This window comes from Amblyraja radiata, chromosome 18 (genome assembly GCF_010909765.2).
Source record: "Amblyraja radiata isolate CabotCenter1 chromosome 18, sAmbRad1.1.pri, whole genome shotgun sequence".
NCBI classification, from domain to species: domain Eukaryota; kingdom Metazoa; phylum Chordata; class Chondrichthyes; order Rajiformes; family Rajidae; genus Amblyraja; species Amblyraja radiata.
In genome coordinates this window covers 33,657,223-33,674,008 of record NC_045973.1, presented here as the reverse complement: position 1 = coordinate 33,674,008, position 16,786 = coordinate 33,657,223, and the positions used below count along the sequence as shown (strand labels likewise).

At 39.1% G+C, this 16,786-nt stretch overlaps 1 protein-coding gene across 2 annotated transcripts in view; it reads right to left on the bottom strand.

The window, feature by feature from the left end:
- The window catches only part of spdl1 (spindle apparatus coiled-coil protein 1), a 39,572-nt gene that overhangs the window by 14,233 nt on the left and 8,553 nt on the right, over nucleotides 1-16,786 (bottom strand). For both annotated transcript variants that reach the window (XM_033037083.1, XM_033037084.1), the window contains 8 exons: nucleotides 15,999-16,175; nucleotides 14,370-14,564; nucleotides 9,722-9,871; nucleotides 8,729-8,827; nucleotides 7,313-7,423; nucleotides 3,003-3,143; nucleotides 2,454-2,557; nucleotides 1,011-1,198 (listed from right to left, as the gene is read on the bottom strand). In XM_033037083.1, coding sequence (XP_032892974.1) covers nucleotides 1,011-1,198; nucleotides 2,454-2,557; nucleotides 3,003-3,143; nucleotides 7,313-7,423; nucleotides 8,729-8,827; nucleotides 9,722-9,871; nucleotides 14,370-14,564; nucleotides 15,999-16,175 — 1,165 coding nt within the window. The remainder of the gene's footprint in view (nucleotides 1-1,010; nucleotides 1,199-2,453; nucleotides 2,558-3,002; nucleotides 3,144-7,312; nucleotides 7,424-8,728; nucleotides 8,828-9,721; nucleotides 9,872-14,369; nucleotides 14,565-15,998; nucleotides 16,176-16,786) is intronic.

Below are 16,786 nucleotides of genomic sequence, written 5' to 3'. Positions count from 1 at the left end.
ATAATGGCTCTGGAAAATAACATCTATGTTGGTTACAGAACACAACAGGAAACATAAATGGTTGTGTTCAAACCAAATATTTAAATTTGTATGGGTTCAACTTTTAATCAATTTAAGTTCATAGCTAGCATTATTTATCATTTAAATATATTTGATGCTGATACTATATTAAGTGCTAGAGCAAGGAAGTAATTCTATATACTATGATAGCTCAACTTTATTAATACTTGCAGAATTCTGAAGAACAGCATACTTAGAGAACATGCTATTACTACAAAGCAATCAGAAACGTGTACTGAATTGTTTTATAAAAGAGGTTAAAAGCAATATGTTTTTCTATCTGTCTTTTGCCAAATTTGGGTGTCCAACAGGCTAAATAGCTTTAAGAAATTTATGGGAATTCAATTGAATCTTGTGCCTTTCTACAATACAGGAGATTAAAGCACTTGTAAGTTTTAAGTTTGAAACCGGCACAATACAACAAATAGAAAAATAAACAAATGGAACTAAATTAAAAAAAAAACAAATTTGCGCTAAAAATAGCAGCTTTCTGGATACTGTAAAATCCCTTACAAATGATTTTCTTAAAATGTAGTCATTGTTGAAAAGTAGGGATCAAAACACCATTCATGCACACAAACAACAATGTGCTAATCATATGACTTGTTTTAGTGATGCGGACACAAGAGATTGCAAATTCTGGAATCTCAAGTAAAATCCAAATTGCTGGAGGAACTCAAATTGTCAAGCAGCATATGTGGAAGGAAACAGACGACAACAGTTCGTGTCGGACCCTTCTTCAGACTCGAGACTTAAGAGTCTATTTCCTTTCAAGGATGCTGCCTGATCCACTGAGTTCCTTCAACAGTTTGCTTTTCACTCTTGTTTTAGTGATATCAATTGAGTGATAATTGTAGCCCAATCAATTGAGAGGTAGTTGTAGGGTCAGGTTGCATCCTGTTCTTGTTGCTGCGTTTTCAAAATTCAAATTTGTAAGTTCACAAAGATACCTTCAGGTTCGTACTTAAGCTTCATCTCATCCAGTTTGACGCGAAGTTTCATGTTTTCACTCTGATATTGTTTCAACTGTCTCTCATTGGTGTAAAATTTACGTTCAACATCTAAGACACGCTGACTCTCTGCAAGAGCCTTCATGCGTTGTAAAGAGAGGTCATCATTCAATGACTTAATTTCTTTCCTAGTGTAACAGTTACATTATATTAGTGACATGAACATGGAAATTCAAAAAGTTAACTTAATTATGAGTATATTTTAACAAATATTGCACATTTTTAAATAATGATTTCTACCAAATCTTGTCAAATTTCAAATGAAATACAATAACAGTTCAGTAATTGCATCTACATATGCTACAAATGAAGAAATGGTTCCAAATGAAAATATAGGAACCACGTGGAATAGGAGCTGCCTCGGCGGACTACATAGGCTCAATGCACTTAAATTGTTCATCCACTTATGTAAAGAATTAATATTCATATTATCTATTATAGATATGGTCATAGTTCTTCCGAAAGTAATTAAACTTTAAATGAAGGTAGATAAAAATGCTGGAGAAATTCAGCGGGTGAGGCAGCATCTATGGAGCGAAGGAATAGAGAAGGGTCTCGACCCGAAACCACACTTATTCCTTCGCTCCATAGATGCTGCTTCATCCGCTGAGCTTCTCCAGCAATTTTATCTACTTGATTTTTCCAGCATCTGCAGTTCCTTCTTAAACTGAAAATAAGTACATTTCATTCAATGCAGCTTTCTAGCTGAATGCTTTTCAAAGATAAGGAAGATTACAACAATATCAATTTATTGTTCCGGTTTAATTTCCCATCAAGACATATTGAAATTGTGCACACACAAAACTAGACTTGTTCAATTTTCAAGTAACACAAGATCATGCTCAGATACAATAGTTAGCAAGCTGGGATGTGCTGTTGAGTCCTTGACCTGACTGACTCTTGCAGGCAACTACAATGCATAAAACCGTATCCCTGTGAACGAATCCAATCAAGGAGAGCAAGATTCCAACTGGAGTGTGAGAATTAAAAATACTAAAATCCCAAAAAGTTCAAAATCTGAACCTAGAAATAAGAAACTCAAACTAGGTATGATGCCAATGTGGGGTACAACTATACCCAGGGCGTTTTGGGGGTCAAGACACCATATAGTAACGAAACACACAACTGCTAGTAATGTTCTTGTGCACAGTTTCAGACATTCCCCACATATTTATTATATGACTGTGTAATAGTCAAATGGGCTCTCTATTCTGACTGAATCTTGCTTAATAAACTATGATGGCAGACTTCAAACATTTTTATTAATCCTATCAGAGACGTCAACATACTCACAGAAGCCTAAATCTAAAGCTGGTTTCCTGATGTAGCTATTGTCACAGATAGACTTGTTATTATTGTTCACAATGCAAACTTGATACATACTTGGCATTGTCAATTTGCAGTTTCAGCAATTCAATATAATATTGCCCATCTCCAAAATCTGCAGCAACAACTTCATTCTGATTTTCCATGGGATCATAGTTTATCTAAAACATACAAAATGTATTCTGGATAATAGTGGAGAAAAGATGCAATGCAAACGTGGTCACTTTAAAAAAACACAGCTCATGACAAGAAAGTTGTGCAATATCTACCCAATAGATCCCACCCTCAGACAAATCATCATTATAACAGAAGTTGGCATTAGACCACCAATCTGGCAAACATAGAATACAAATCTGTTTAGACGCCAGTTTGGAGAAAGGTTAGTAAATCATAATGTTCTCACAATGGCCTTTAGCACATACATTTCATGCATGTTTTTTCAAACATTTGGAATAAAATTACAATGTATGTCCTAATTACATGTACCACTCCTCCAAATTGGCACAGTCAGACAGTTTAATGTTGTCACACACTAGCATTTCAGTGGTACCTTGCCATCAATAGAAAAAATCTAATATTCATTGTAGTACTTGAGTATTAATTTACCTCCATTTTTTCCAGGCGTCGTAGCTTTACCACTAGAGCTTGAATCTCATTGTTCTTCTGTGTGAGCATGGATTGCAAACGTTCTAGCTGTCCTGGGTCTGACTGCAAGCCCTTTATTTGTAACATTGTGGCTATCTGCACCTAATAAAATAAAATTAGAAACATTAAATCTTGAAGGAACATATAAACTTATAAATTATGATCAAGATAAGATCACTCGCCCACTTGAGCCTGTTCGACCATTTAATAAAGCCATGGCTGATCTGACTGGAATCTCGATTTCAAATACCCATCTAGCCAAGATGACTTTTCAACCCCCCTGCTTGTCAAGTATTTTTCCCAAAGACTTAGGATCTTTCCAGAGAAAAAAAATCTCATTTGTTCTAGATAGGAGACCCCATTTTTTAATTATTATAAGCAGACACCCTTGTGTCAGATTCTCCTCTGGATGAACCATCCTCTTCATATCTACCCTGTCAGGATTCCCCAGTAACCTATAGTTTCAATGAAATTCTCACTCTTCAAAACTTCAGGAAATACAGACCTGGTTTAACCAAACGTTCCAAATAAAAACTGCCCATTCCAGGCATTTGGCAAGTATTAACATCAATCATTGCAAGGAGAGCAAAACTACACACAGTACTCCAGAAATATTCTCAACAATTCTTTAGGTGAAGCACAACTTCCCTACTTTTATCTAAATTCCCCATTGCAATTACCTTTTCTAATTACTTACTGTATTTGCATACACTAGCCTTTTGCAAATGATTAATTAGGAAACCGAGATCCTTCATCATAGACCAAGCTCTGCAGTCTCATTCAAAAATATGCTTTTAAAATTTTCCTTCATTTCCCCAAATTATATTCCCATTTGCCAGATCTTTGCCCATTTACTTACTGTATTTATATGCCTTCACAGCCTCCATTTCTGTCATCAGCAAAATTAACAGACCTTTGATTCCTTTAACCAATTAATTTGTACAAACTGCAATTAGTGGAGGCCCTGGCACCAATCCGAGTGGCATACCGCTCATACTATGTTGTCAGCATGAAAAAGACCCATTTATGCCTACCCAATATTCCTTGTTATTTGTTGTTCCTTTCTTTTGCCTTGAGCTTTAGTTTTCATTTTCTGCAATACACTTTAATGGATCAACTTATCAAGTGCCTCTGGTAATTTATTGGCCTTAAATTATACACCACTGGGCTAATGCAATGCAAAAGAGCACACGGAAAAATACATTTAAGTGTGCGCTGAGTATACCATGCGGAATAATCAAGAACAAACCTGGAAATGGCTTGAAAGCAGAAAATACTCACTAATATGCAAGGCAGTTAAGTAAACAGTGGTTATGCACAAGTTCAAAAGATTTGACTACAAGATTTTTTGTATAAAGGTAAACAATGTGTAAATTAAAAATGCCTGTCTTATTATAAAATAAAATTATCTATGTTTCTGAATGTCTTGATTTTTTTTAATTATTAGTGTTTGGAACAATTTTCTACAATTAAATTTGTATTTATACAAAAACTAAAAATGAATAACCTCACATTTGATGTACAAAATAAATTAACAATTGGGTCAAGATGGACAAAAATGTAAGAATTAAAATAAATGGTTCAAGCTGAATTGAAGCTAAAAAACCCCACTGATAAGCATTGTGGCAGTCACTGAAAGCTGTTTTGGTGGACCAGTTTCCATTTTAAATTAGAGTCCTTCAATTCCAGGAGACACGGCATGTCTATTTGATTCAAATTATTGATTTACCTCACACATCGATGAGCAGTGAGAACTGTGGCATATGAATCTTCATATGCCACAGAGCCTTCAGGGAAAAACTAAGTGAATCAAACATTGTCACATTTAAAGAAGACACATCAAACGTGTCGGGTGAAGGGACAGGGGTGGTAATGGAATTATTCTGCGACCGTATTAATCTGTTCATGGCGAGACAAGGATTAATCAAGATCTGCCAGAATCCCTTTGTAAAGGAGATATCCTGGCTGACTAATTTGACTGAATTGCTTGAAGTCTGCTCTGCTCGTTTATGAGGATTGAACCTGCAGCGAGGATAAGAGGGTTATGCAGAGGGTTGTATTTAATATTGGAAACCTGGCCTCCAGTAGTTTAATCACAGGAATTGGTGCTGGGATCCTTATTATTTGTTAGATACATAATAATCTGGCTGTGAATGTAGGCAGAATGATTAGCAAGCCTGCCAACGATTCCTTAATTAATGATGCTGATGACAGTAAGGGGGATAGTTATCCATTACAGGACGGCATTGACAAGTTGGTGAGATGGACAGAGCAATGGCAGATGGAACTTGATTTATAAAATGCTAGGTCTATGCATTATGGGAAAAACAATAAGGCAAGGAGGTACACGGTGAATGGTCAGACTCCAAGAAGTATCAACAAACAGAGGGATCTTGGCTGCAGGTCCCCGAAGGAACGGCATAGTAGACACGGAATCAATATTTGATTTCATAAGCCACAGCATAGAATACAAGAGTAACCGGTAGGTGGGGTTATGGTACTGTTACTATTTAAAATACCATTACTACTATGGTACTATTTAAAATGTTACAATGGTTCAATAGTACTTTGTCACATGCACCGAAGTACAATGAAATTTTGTTTTTGCAGAGTTCAGTAAAAGTATTACTATTCATGAACGCAATAAGTACAAGTACATAGGTATAGTACACCGAGACAATACACAAGAATCAACATGTTTTGATGCCTTTTTCAAGATTAAAGTCTGAAAGCTGTCATAAATGATAAATGTAGAGTTCTTGACTTCACCATAATGGCCCATTGTCCTAGTGGTGTAGCAGGGTTGGCCTGGGCAGGCAAAGTTGTTGATGTCCTCCCCTGCTGCTGCTCTGTGTCACTGCAGGCTGTGTCCGATCCATGTGCTCCGCCTCTTGGAACGGCGCCTGATCCAGTGAAGCCCCAGGCAACTATAGGGCCTCCAGCGGCCCACTCCACTATCCAGAAACGTCAATCATGATCTGTTCAGTCTTCTAACCTCGTAGGTAAGACTCCACTTGATTTACCGGCCCGTCTGTTTCCCTGCTTCTGCCACCGCACCCATCTTGAATTGCAACATTCGCAGTTGACCAACTCCTGTCGCCATTCTCCAGCCCTCGGGTATGAGCAGGGCTTGGCGGCTTGCCTTTTGGGGGAAGGTTTCCTGGTTCTGTAGCGGTGGGCCAGGCCTATTGCCAGGGGAATGCGTGGCACCATGGTACTCAGGCTATAGAGTACTCTGTGCAGTTCTGGTCGCCACACAAAAGGAAGACATATTTAACTGGTGAGAACGTACAGAAGATTGACTAGAATGTTGCCAGGGGTGGAGTAATTCATCCAAGAAACGCTATAGACTAGGTTTCTTTTCTTTGGAGTAGAGATGGCTAAAGGAGTTGATGAATTTTACAAATGCATGAGGGGGATAAGAGAGAACCATTGCTCCCAACAGAGATGTCTAGATGCAGAGAGCAAAATGCAATTTATGGAAATACTCAATAGTCAGGCAACCGAGAGAGAATGAAACAAGTTGCAGAGAAAGGAAGGAGCTGGCTGGAACAAAGGGGGAAGTTTCCCTAAAGGGTGGCAAGCATAAGAGATTTAACACTCTTCCAATCATAATGCAAGCTGAAGGATTTATGTACAGGTGTATGAACCAATACTAAAGGAACACCTGAAAGAAGTGAAATTTGGTGATAAATGAAAAATTATGTCTCCAGGGGAGATGGACGAAAAATAATTCTCAAAATGCAAGATAAGAAATGGAATGGATGGTGTAAATTTGCTGAATTCAGGGTTAATTTTTGAAGCTTAAATGTGTCTCGTTAGGTGAGGAGGTCATAGTCATCGAGTGATACAGTGTGGAAACAGGCCATTCAGCCCAACTTGCCCACACTGGCCAACATGTCTCAGCTACACTAGTCCCATCTGCCAGCATTTGGTCCATATCCCTCCAAACCTGTCCTATCCAGAAGGTGCTGGAACAGATCACAAGATAGATACACTGGACCTAACAGAATGAGGTCCTGCATACAATATCAACTCATCAACTCCTTTAGCCATCTCTACTCCAAAGAAAACAAACCTAGTCTATAGAGTCTCTTGGACGAATTACTCCACCCCTGGCAACATCCTAGTCAATCTTCTTTACATTCTCTCCAGTTGTGTAATAGTAGAAAGCAATTACCAAAATTAGTTTTTCCATCAATTTTAGAACCCTGAGTTCATGAATAAAGATAGTATCCTGGGAGTTACAGAAACTTGTTTTGAAGAAATACCTTCATTCTGTGTAGCTGTTGACGAGAAAATGCATGTTGCTTCTGCAGGGACTGGTACTGTACTCTCATACCAATAAGCTGTCTCTCCATCATTGCTCTACGATCTTCCACCTAGATGGGAAAAAAAAGCATCAATCAATTGAAAAAGTTGTTATCATCCTGTCCTTCAACTGCTCTGGCATAACTAACGCACAGGCATTAACAATCAAAGCTTGTTCCAGGAAATAAAGGGTAAGATGGTATTGGATAGAGTTGCTGATGGCAATGATCACTTCAACCAGGAAGAAATGCATAACAATCTAACAAGAGCAGAAACCATCATCTATCATATGAACTTACAAGGACACTACACGGATTCATATAATTTTCTGGTGCGAAGAACCAATTCTGACATCTTCCAACTTCCCTTTTCACAAATTTGCACATACGAGCTCATATGACACCACTGTGGCTTGGTTTGAAATAGCAGTCAGCTTCAAATAATCAGATATAGACTTTGAGGAGAGAGAACTTCTTCAAAGTAGACATACCTTGAGGAGATATAGACTTTGCAGCTCTGCAAAGAGTTCTTGCGTCTCCATTGAAAGTGACATATTCTTTAAAATGTATTCTAAATTAAATCTTCTAATATGCAGAATTCTACTGGCCCTTAATGCAGGGCTTTGACCTAGTTGATTGTTGATTCTGTTGTGATTAAGCAATGACGAATTTATAATAATTCAGAAACAAATCCCTCAATTTAATTAACATCATACTTACATGTACCAATCAAAGTGTGATCCTTATGTTGATTAAGGATAGGTACTAAATATCATAGAATGGACAAAATACTAAATGATCTGGTCACCATATTATAGAGAGGTGTAATTAAATTAAGGAAGATGATTCTGGGACTGGAGTGCTTGGGTTATAAGGAGACAGTGGACAGACTGGGATTGTTTTCCCTGGAATGAAGGAGGCTGATAAGTGATCTTATGGGTGTGCAGAAGAAGAAAAGAAGCAGGATCATACACAAGGTGGATGGCCACCGTCATTTTCGATAGGTAGTTATAAAATTATTAGGCAATCATTAAAGATGAGAAGGGAAAGATTTAAATGAGACCCAAAAGGCAGCTTTTTCCACACAGAGCAAGGAGGGGCATATTGAATGAACTGCCAGAGATGGTGGAGGTGGGTTTGATTATAATGTTTAAGATATTTGGACATTATAGCGTTTAAGACATACGGGCAAATAGGACTACCCAGGAAGATGCTTTGATTGACAGGTTTTCGGAGAGTGCACATAAAACTACTTAAAATGAACAACTTTTATTGTTCAGAAATACTTAACGTTATCTGAGATTATATCATCCGATTCTCAGATGGAACACGCTTGTTAAAAAACAGCTGTATTGGGAGATTTTTGCAATACCATACCTCAGCAAAAAGCGAGTTTCCTTTACTGTTGGGATCACGAGCCTCTTGCTCAGCTTGATCCAATTGGATCTGCAGATCCTGGTTAGCCACTCGTGCTTTCTGTATTAACACAAACATAAACAGCAAATCACTGCAAGAACTAAATAGAAAAACCTTGAAATGATTCATGTATATATACTTTTTGAGTATTATTTCAGATTAAGAATGGGTCTGCAGCATTCTTATCTTACAACAATGCCCAGTGGAACAATTGTATGATCTGGCAAAAAAATGTAAATATAAAGTGATAAAATATAATAAAGAGTATTAAATTCCATTGTTCACCACATATAGATAAAAATAATTGATCCTCTTTTAATTAAAATGCCGCAAAACGTATCATTTGCTATGCAAACAATGTGATAAAGCAAATTGTCTTCAAAATCACTATTGAATGCAACATAAAAGTAAGCACAATATCACAACTAAAAAATTTATAAAGTTACAGAAACAGGTTACTCAGCCGATAATGTCCATGTAACTATATAAAGCACCTATCTATACTAATTCAATTTACCAGCACTTGGTCTGTACCTATCCAGAATAATGTGCACATAACCATTTAAAAAAAAATGTTTTTATGTAATTATAGATGAATGCCTTGTGGACATTTGGGTTACAGTTTGGCATCATTTTATATTATCATGAGCTACATCAACAGAAAATTCTTAACCTGTAAATTTAGCTGGGTTAAATTGTTTGTCCGTGTTTGAACTGCAAGTAGGCAAAAATGCTGGAGAAACTCAGCGGGTGAGGCAGCATCCACGGAGCGAAGGAATAGGTGACGTTTCGGTGCTGCCTCACCCGCTGAATTTTTCCAGCATTTTTGTCTACCTTCGATGTTTCCCAGCATCTGCAGTTCTTTCTTAAACAGTTTGAACTGTGATCAGTTTTGGACCCGTGTACTTCATCGAGAATATACGATAGGTTTTAAAAATAAACAAATGTGATCACCTCCAATGCATTGCAGTATGAAACCGTCTCTTTCTCTTGTTCCTCTTTTTCCTCTTGTATTCGCTCAATCTTGCGTAGAAGATTATTATTAGCAAGTTCCAACTGTTCTTGGTGGTATATCATTTCATTAAAATCTTCCTGCAATTTTGCCTGAATTGGAGATAATAAAACATTTGAAATCAGGACTTCGCAACAAATGATTTTAAGTCCACTTTATTCTATGTTCTATAATCCTATGTTATGTCAGCATACCAAGAAAATGTCACAGCACTGATGCAGATCTGTATGTAGAGTATCTTGGATTTACAGTTAGTTTATTTTCCATGCTATCATTTGTAGAAGTTCAGACCATATTGTATACATCTCATAAGGAAGACTGCGGAGGAGTTATTTATTTAGATACATTGAGTAAACACGTGCTACAAGTTGCAGAGGCGGTGAGTGTTGAGGGTCAAAGTGGTAGTGCAAATACAGGTAATATCTGTAATAGAACGGAGACTCAGGGAGTACTTTAAGTGGTAATGAGCATCTCAAGAAGGGGCAATTAGATTTTTTCAAAACATTGCAATTCCCATTTAACAAAGGCTCATGTAAACCATATACATTGTGACATTATACTCATTTATTTAAAACTATGATTACTTACAACAGTTGTGAGAATTAATGCCACAGATATTAGTATATTATTCATTTTAGTTCTACAAAACAGAAAAATGGCACGGCACAGACTCAAATTCAGAGTTTTAAAGGACCAAATGTGAAAATTATGACATAAATGTTATATTTCAATTGAACATTCATTTAGAATATAGTGCAATGTGTTTTCTTAACTGCCAGCATTGTTGCAGAGATAAGAACAGCTAGTGTATCAATTCTGGCAACTGAGCTTGATTCCATCCTGTCTGCATATACACATTGATCTCCAAAAGGCAATGTGGCACAGAAAACATGTTAGCCAGGAGCACTGAAGCCAATTGCAATGCGTGTAATCCAAAAGTAAAATACTGCACATTTAGGACAGAGATGAGGAAAAACCTTTTCACCCTGAGAGTTGTGAATCTGTGGAATTCTCTGCCACAGAAGGCAGTGGAGGCCAATTCATTGGATGTATTCAAGTGAGAGATAGATATAGCTGTGTAAGAAGGAACTGTAGATGCTGGTTTAAACCGAAGATAGACACAAAAAGCTGGAGTAACTCAGCCGAACAGGCAGCATCGCTGGAGAAGGAATGGGTGACATTTCGGGTCGAGACCCTTCTTCTCTTAAGGCTAATGGAATCAAGGGATATGGGGAGAAAGCAGGAACAGCATACTGATTTGGATGATCAGCAATGATCATATTGAACAGTGGTGCTGGCTCAAAGGGCCAAATGCCCCACTACTGCACCTATTTTCTATGTATCTGTGCTGAAAAATCTGAAACAGAGTTAAGGTTTCAGATTAAAAAAAGACAAAGTACTGGAGTACCTCAGCGGGTCAGGAAGCATATCTGGAGAACGTGGATAGGTGATGCTTCAGGTTGGGACCCTGCTCCAGAGATGCTGCATGACCTGCTGAATTACTCTAGCACTTAGTCTTTCTTTGTAAAACAGCACCTGCAATTCCTTGTATCTAAAGTTTCAGGCCGTCAATGTTTCATCAGAACTGGGAACAGTTGGAGATAAGAATAGTTTTGTGTTGGAGAAAAGGTTTGTGGGAAGAAAATGGCTCAGTTGTTGATAAAGAAGAAAGCTAGGAGAAACCAAATGACGAATGGCAATAACTAAATGAGAGGTATCAAAATTGGTGACTAACAATTGGCGAGTGATGTAAACAGGAAACCACAAATAAAGTCTGAAATTGTCAGGACCCTGACAACATTTAAAAAAAAATGCACTTTGGAATAGTTGATTATCTGACATTGTTGAATTCACTATTGGGTCTGGATGGCTGTAGCATGCCAAGTCAAAAGATAAGATATGGTTCCTCAAATTTATGTTGACCTTCGTTCCAGAAAGTTAAAATCTGAGGCAAAAATAGGAGAAGCAGAGGATTAAAGTGTTAGGTGACTGGAAAATATGCGGGAGGGGGGCGGGAGTCACTCTGAGATGGCTTTCTGAAGGGGTCAGTGGGGGCGCTGCGAGCCAGCTGCCCTGCCAGCAGCGTGTTAGTTTTTCCCACTTTTTTGGGGTTTTTTAGTGTGTCCCTATGTGTTTTAATGTTTCTCAGTGTGGGGGGTGGTGTGGGGCTTAAGGGGGAAACCGCTTCGGTCGCCTCCTCTACAGCGAGGCGACTTTTTCCATGTTGCCTCCCTCGCCGCCTAACACAAAGGATCAGTGCGGCCTTTCCCGGTGATGTGCCCGGGGCTTCAGCAGTGGGGAGGGTTCCGTTCGCTGGCCCGCGGCAGCCTGCCGCCGGCAGTCTGTGGGGCTCCAGCTGGCGCAGCGTCCGGAGCCTGGGATCACGCGTTGGGGACCCCGGAGAAGAGCTTCGATCCCCGGCCTGCAGCCTACTTCTAACCGCGCGCGGGATCCCTCGAGAGGAGCTCCGACCGCCGGCCCGCAGCCTACATCATCCAGACTGCGGTGCTTCCAACTGGCGCGGCGTCCGGAGCCTGGGGTCCCTCGTTGGGGACCCCGGAGGAAAGGAGCTCCGACCGCCGGCCCTGCGGTCTGCGGTGCTTCTGGCTGCGGCGTGGCGGGGACTTTAGATCTTCGACCGCCAGCATGCGGCCTACACCATCTTGAAGCTGCGGTCTCCAGTGGGGATGCACCGATTCAGGACTTACCTTGTCTGCTCATCTGGCCACCCGCAGCGGCGACTGCAGAAGGTTGCGGTCCCGATCACTGGGGAAAATGACCGAACTTTGTGCCTTCCACTACAGTGATGAATGCTGTGGTGGATGTTTGTGTTAAATATTTGTGTATTGTACGTTCTTTTTTTTATTGTACCGCTGCTGGTAAGTTCATTTCACTGCACTTTATGTGCACGTGATGAATAAATCTGACTTGACTTCTGTGAAAATGGTCACCAAATTTGTATTTGGTTTCCACAGTGATGAAAACAGACTGTAAGCACCAAATGCAGTCTATAAAATCGGAGGACATCAGTGCTATTTTTGTGTAGAAAATGGCGCGAGTACACACAATTAATAAACATATGTCACGTGGCAAGAAAACAAAGTAATGTTGTTTAACATTTTGACAATGCTGGTATATCATATGGTGCGTACCATCACAACAATAAAGCACCGGAGGAAATAAAAATAGCTGATTCTGCAGGAAAGGATGCTCAGGACGCTATACAGTGCAATGGAAAAGGTGAGGGCTATGTCTTCTGCAGATGGATAAGGTGGTGAGAGAAAATCTCCGTAGTCCTCACCTTTCACCCCATCAGCCGTCGCATACAACCCAGCACACCAACATTTTGCCACCTCCTACGGGATCCCACCGCGAGCCACATCTTCCCATTTCCACCCCTTTCTGCACAGATCGTTCCCTCTGCAACTCCCTGGTTAACTCATCCCTTCCCACCCAAACCACCCCCTCCCCAAATACTTTCCCATGCAATCTCAGGAGATGCTAAAACTGTCCTTATACCTCCCTCCCTCAACTCCGTCCAAGGACCCTGACAGTCCTTTCAGGTGAGACAGAGGTTCACTTGCACCTCCTCGAAACTGATCTCTGTTCCCAGGTGTGGACTCCTATATATTGGCTCGGCAAACGTTTAGCTGAACACCTTCGCTCAGTCCACCTTGGCCTACGCAATCTCCCGCTTGCTAAACACAAACTCCCCCATCCTTAGTAACCTTTCTGTCCTATCCTCCACTGTCAGTGAGGCCAAACCCAAACTAGAGGAACAGCACCTCATATTTTGTTTGGGCAGCTTACAACCCAGCAGTATGAATATTGATTTCCCCAACTTCAAGTAACTATTGCTCTCCAACCCTCCCCACCCTAGTTCATTTTACTGTTTGTATACCTCGTTGTCATCTTCCCCTCAGCTAACAATTAACCATCTACAATTCCTTTATAAGCATCTGCTCTGATCTGTTGTTTTCACCTTACACTTCCATATCTTTAGTTTCCCCCTCTGCCTGACTCTCAGTCTGAAGCATCTACAGTTCCTTCCTACACATTATAACTGCATATGGCTGAAGAGGTTAACTTAGACAATACAAAAGATAAAAGCTTGGACACCTGCTGCATAAATAAGCCACTTGATCAGATTTATCTTTGCTTTTGTTACGTTTGTAAGATTTCAATTACGTTTGAAATAATTTAAAAATTATGGCTGTAAACAAGATGATTTAAAAACATAGCAAATTTGATTGTTTAAAACTTTGAATTTTTTCCCATATTATCTCATATTCAAGAACAATTGTTAAAATATTAAAATACTTGGTGACAAAGTACACAACCAGTTGCTAAATACAATTACTGCAAAGTCCAATGAAGCGTAAGTTCACAATTGCACCTTTTTAGTACGTCGAGCACCTAAATGTGCATGCAAAACCACATGTAATTTCTGTGGTGCTAAGAACAAACCTTCAGTGAACTTGTTTCTACTGAGAATGTATTTGGGTAATCACAAAAGTAAAAGAATAGTTCTGTGCTTTCGGAATGCAAATTATTTATATGAAAATGTACTTCAGATTTTAGATTCTCTACCTTTGCAGCTTCAAGTTCCATGTTCTCCACTTGTAGGCTCATCATTTCAGATGACATTGTTTCCTGCGCACGCTCAGATAGATTCCGCAATTCTTCAGTCTTAGTATTAAGTAGTTCACTTTGATGATCCAGTTTGTGTCTCAGTTGTTTCTCACATAGCTGTGCTTCATCCAGCTCAGACTTCTGCTTTTCCAACTAGTAAACAGTCAATGGTTAAGAGTTAAAAGTGGCTCACATCACTTTTCCCCTAAGCCCATGGGAAGGTTTACTTTTGTAATTTAGTTATGAATCAAGATATTTACTTGATCTGTTGGTGTTAAGCAATAGGAATTGCATAATTTTGCTTAAAAATAAGTACCTAAATCTTAAATTCTTTACCTTCAAACAATACCAGGGAGAACGTGTATTTCAAATTATCACATCATTAAGTTTCAGATATCTCTCAAAAGTGCTGCTAATCTCTTTTAACTGCATTGACATATCGTCAGTTAGGAAAACACATCCAGTTTAAAAATAAGCTATCAGACGTATACATTTTCTTCCACATCTTTAAAAATAGAGGACTAACACTGAATAGTTCAGAGGTTCCCAATCCCTACCTGTTATAGTTTACTTTCAAGAGATTTCTTCTTTCTTCAACCTCTACCTGATTCTCCATTCTTATTACACAAATGTAAATAAGAGTTGGTTCTATAATGGCTCCCCTTTTAACTTTACCTCAATACTCCAGCGATGCCAGAAAAATGTAGTTCTTGGCTAATTACACACCTCCCAACAAAACACATTATATTTAGACTATACTGATTAGACGAGTAGTTCTAATGTCCTCAAAAGTAAATAAGTTAAGACTCTTGCTGATTTTGCAGTGGTTTAAATAACGCACATCAACAAAAGAAAACAATACAATTCAATTTATTGTCATTTGGACCCCTTGAGGTCCAAACGAAATGCCGTTTCTGCAGCCATACATTACAAACAAATAGACCCAAGACACAACATAATTTACATAAACATCCATCACATTGCTGTGATGGAAGGCCAAAAAACTGTTTTCTCTCCACTGCACTCCCCCCCCCCCCCCCCCCCCCCCCCCGATGTCAGAGTCAAAGTCAAAGCCCCCGGCGGGCGGGCAAGATCTTAAAAGTCAATGGTACAACAACTCTACATTCCCAGCTTTGGTGTTGCTGTGAATAATGGTTGAAGGAAAAAATATATAGTCAGATATGCCAGTGAAGAGAAGGAATAATATATTCAAAAGCAATTAAAGACACTTTAATGATCCTTGTTAAATAGTATGGGCAATCACAACCTTTGTACAATCTTGTACTTGAAACAATTAAGATAGTCGCAAGAGTCCAGTTTCAACAAACACTCACAACGTCACTCAGGAGTTACTGATTCACCTCATTATTTTATGCCACTGAAGAACAAGGCATTTTTGTGATCTGCCAGTAAAGCTTTATTTTTTAAGACTGCTACATCTCAAATGCAAAACACAATTTGTGAAGAATGAGTGTTTGAAAGACTTAATGAAAAGCTGCCAGCTAATGATTCCATTTCCTTAAGATCTCCTTAAAATAAGAAACTGTGTTAGATATCCAACGAGAGACAAGTGTTTGAATATCATACCTTGCTCTTCAACTCATTAATTTCACGAGTGTGAATTCTCTCCACTTGTTCCAGTTGTTGACTCAGTTGTGTTTTTTGTTGCTGTTTGATGCTCTCAATATCTGAACTCTGACTTTCTAACATACGGTTCTTCAGTTCAACTTCTCGCTGCAATGAATATTTCTCTTGCTCCAGGAGCTGTTTAAAGGATACAGATTTTTTTAAATTAAAATAAGAACATTTTCTCCTCCTAGTACAAAGTATAAGCATACGATTCATACTTTTATGTAATTAATCTTGGAGAAGCTTGACAACTGGCTATACATTACTATGAAACATAACAGCCACATGATAAAACATAACAGAAGGGAGAGTGGAAGTAGATCTACTTGATTTAAGCACACATACCCAAGAACAGGTTTTGTAAATGCTTAAGGATGACACAGTAGAGTTTGTGCCTCATAGCATCGGAGATTCAGGTTCGATCCCGACCTTGCGCTGTCTGTGTGGAGTTTGAACGTTCTCACATGGGTTTATTCCCACTTTCTAAAACGTGTGGGTTTGGAGGTTAATTGGCCTCTGGAAATTACCCGAAGTGTGTAGGGAGTGGATGCGAAAGTTTGATAACATAGAACTAGTGTGAACAGGTGATCGGCATGGACTTGGTGGCTGAAGGGCCTATTTCCTTGCTGTATCTCTGAACCAAACCAGTAGAAAATGTTTTCTTAGCTCAAACACTTGTTTGCAATGTATCATTCCAAAAGTTCCTTGCCCATTCAATTTGTTGGTCCTAACTTAAGTAACCACCA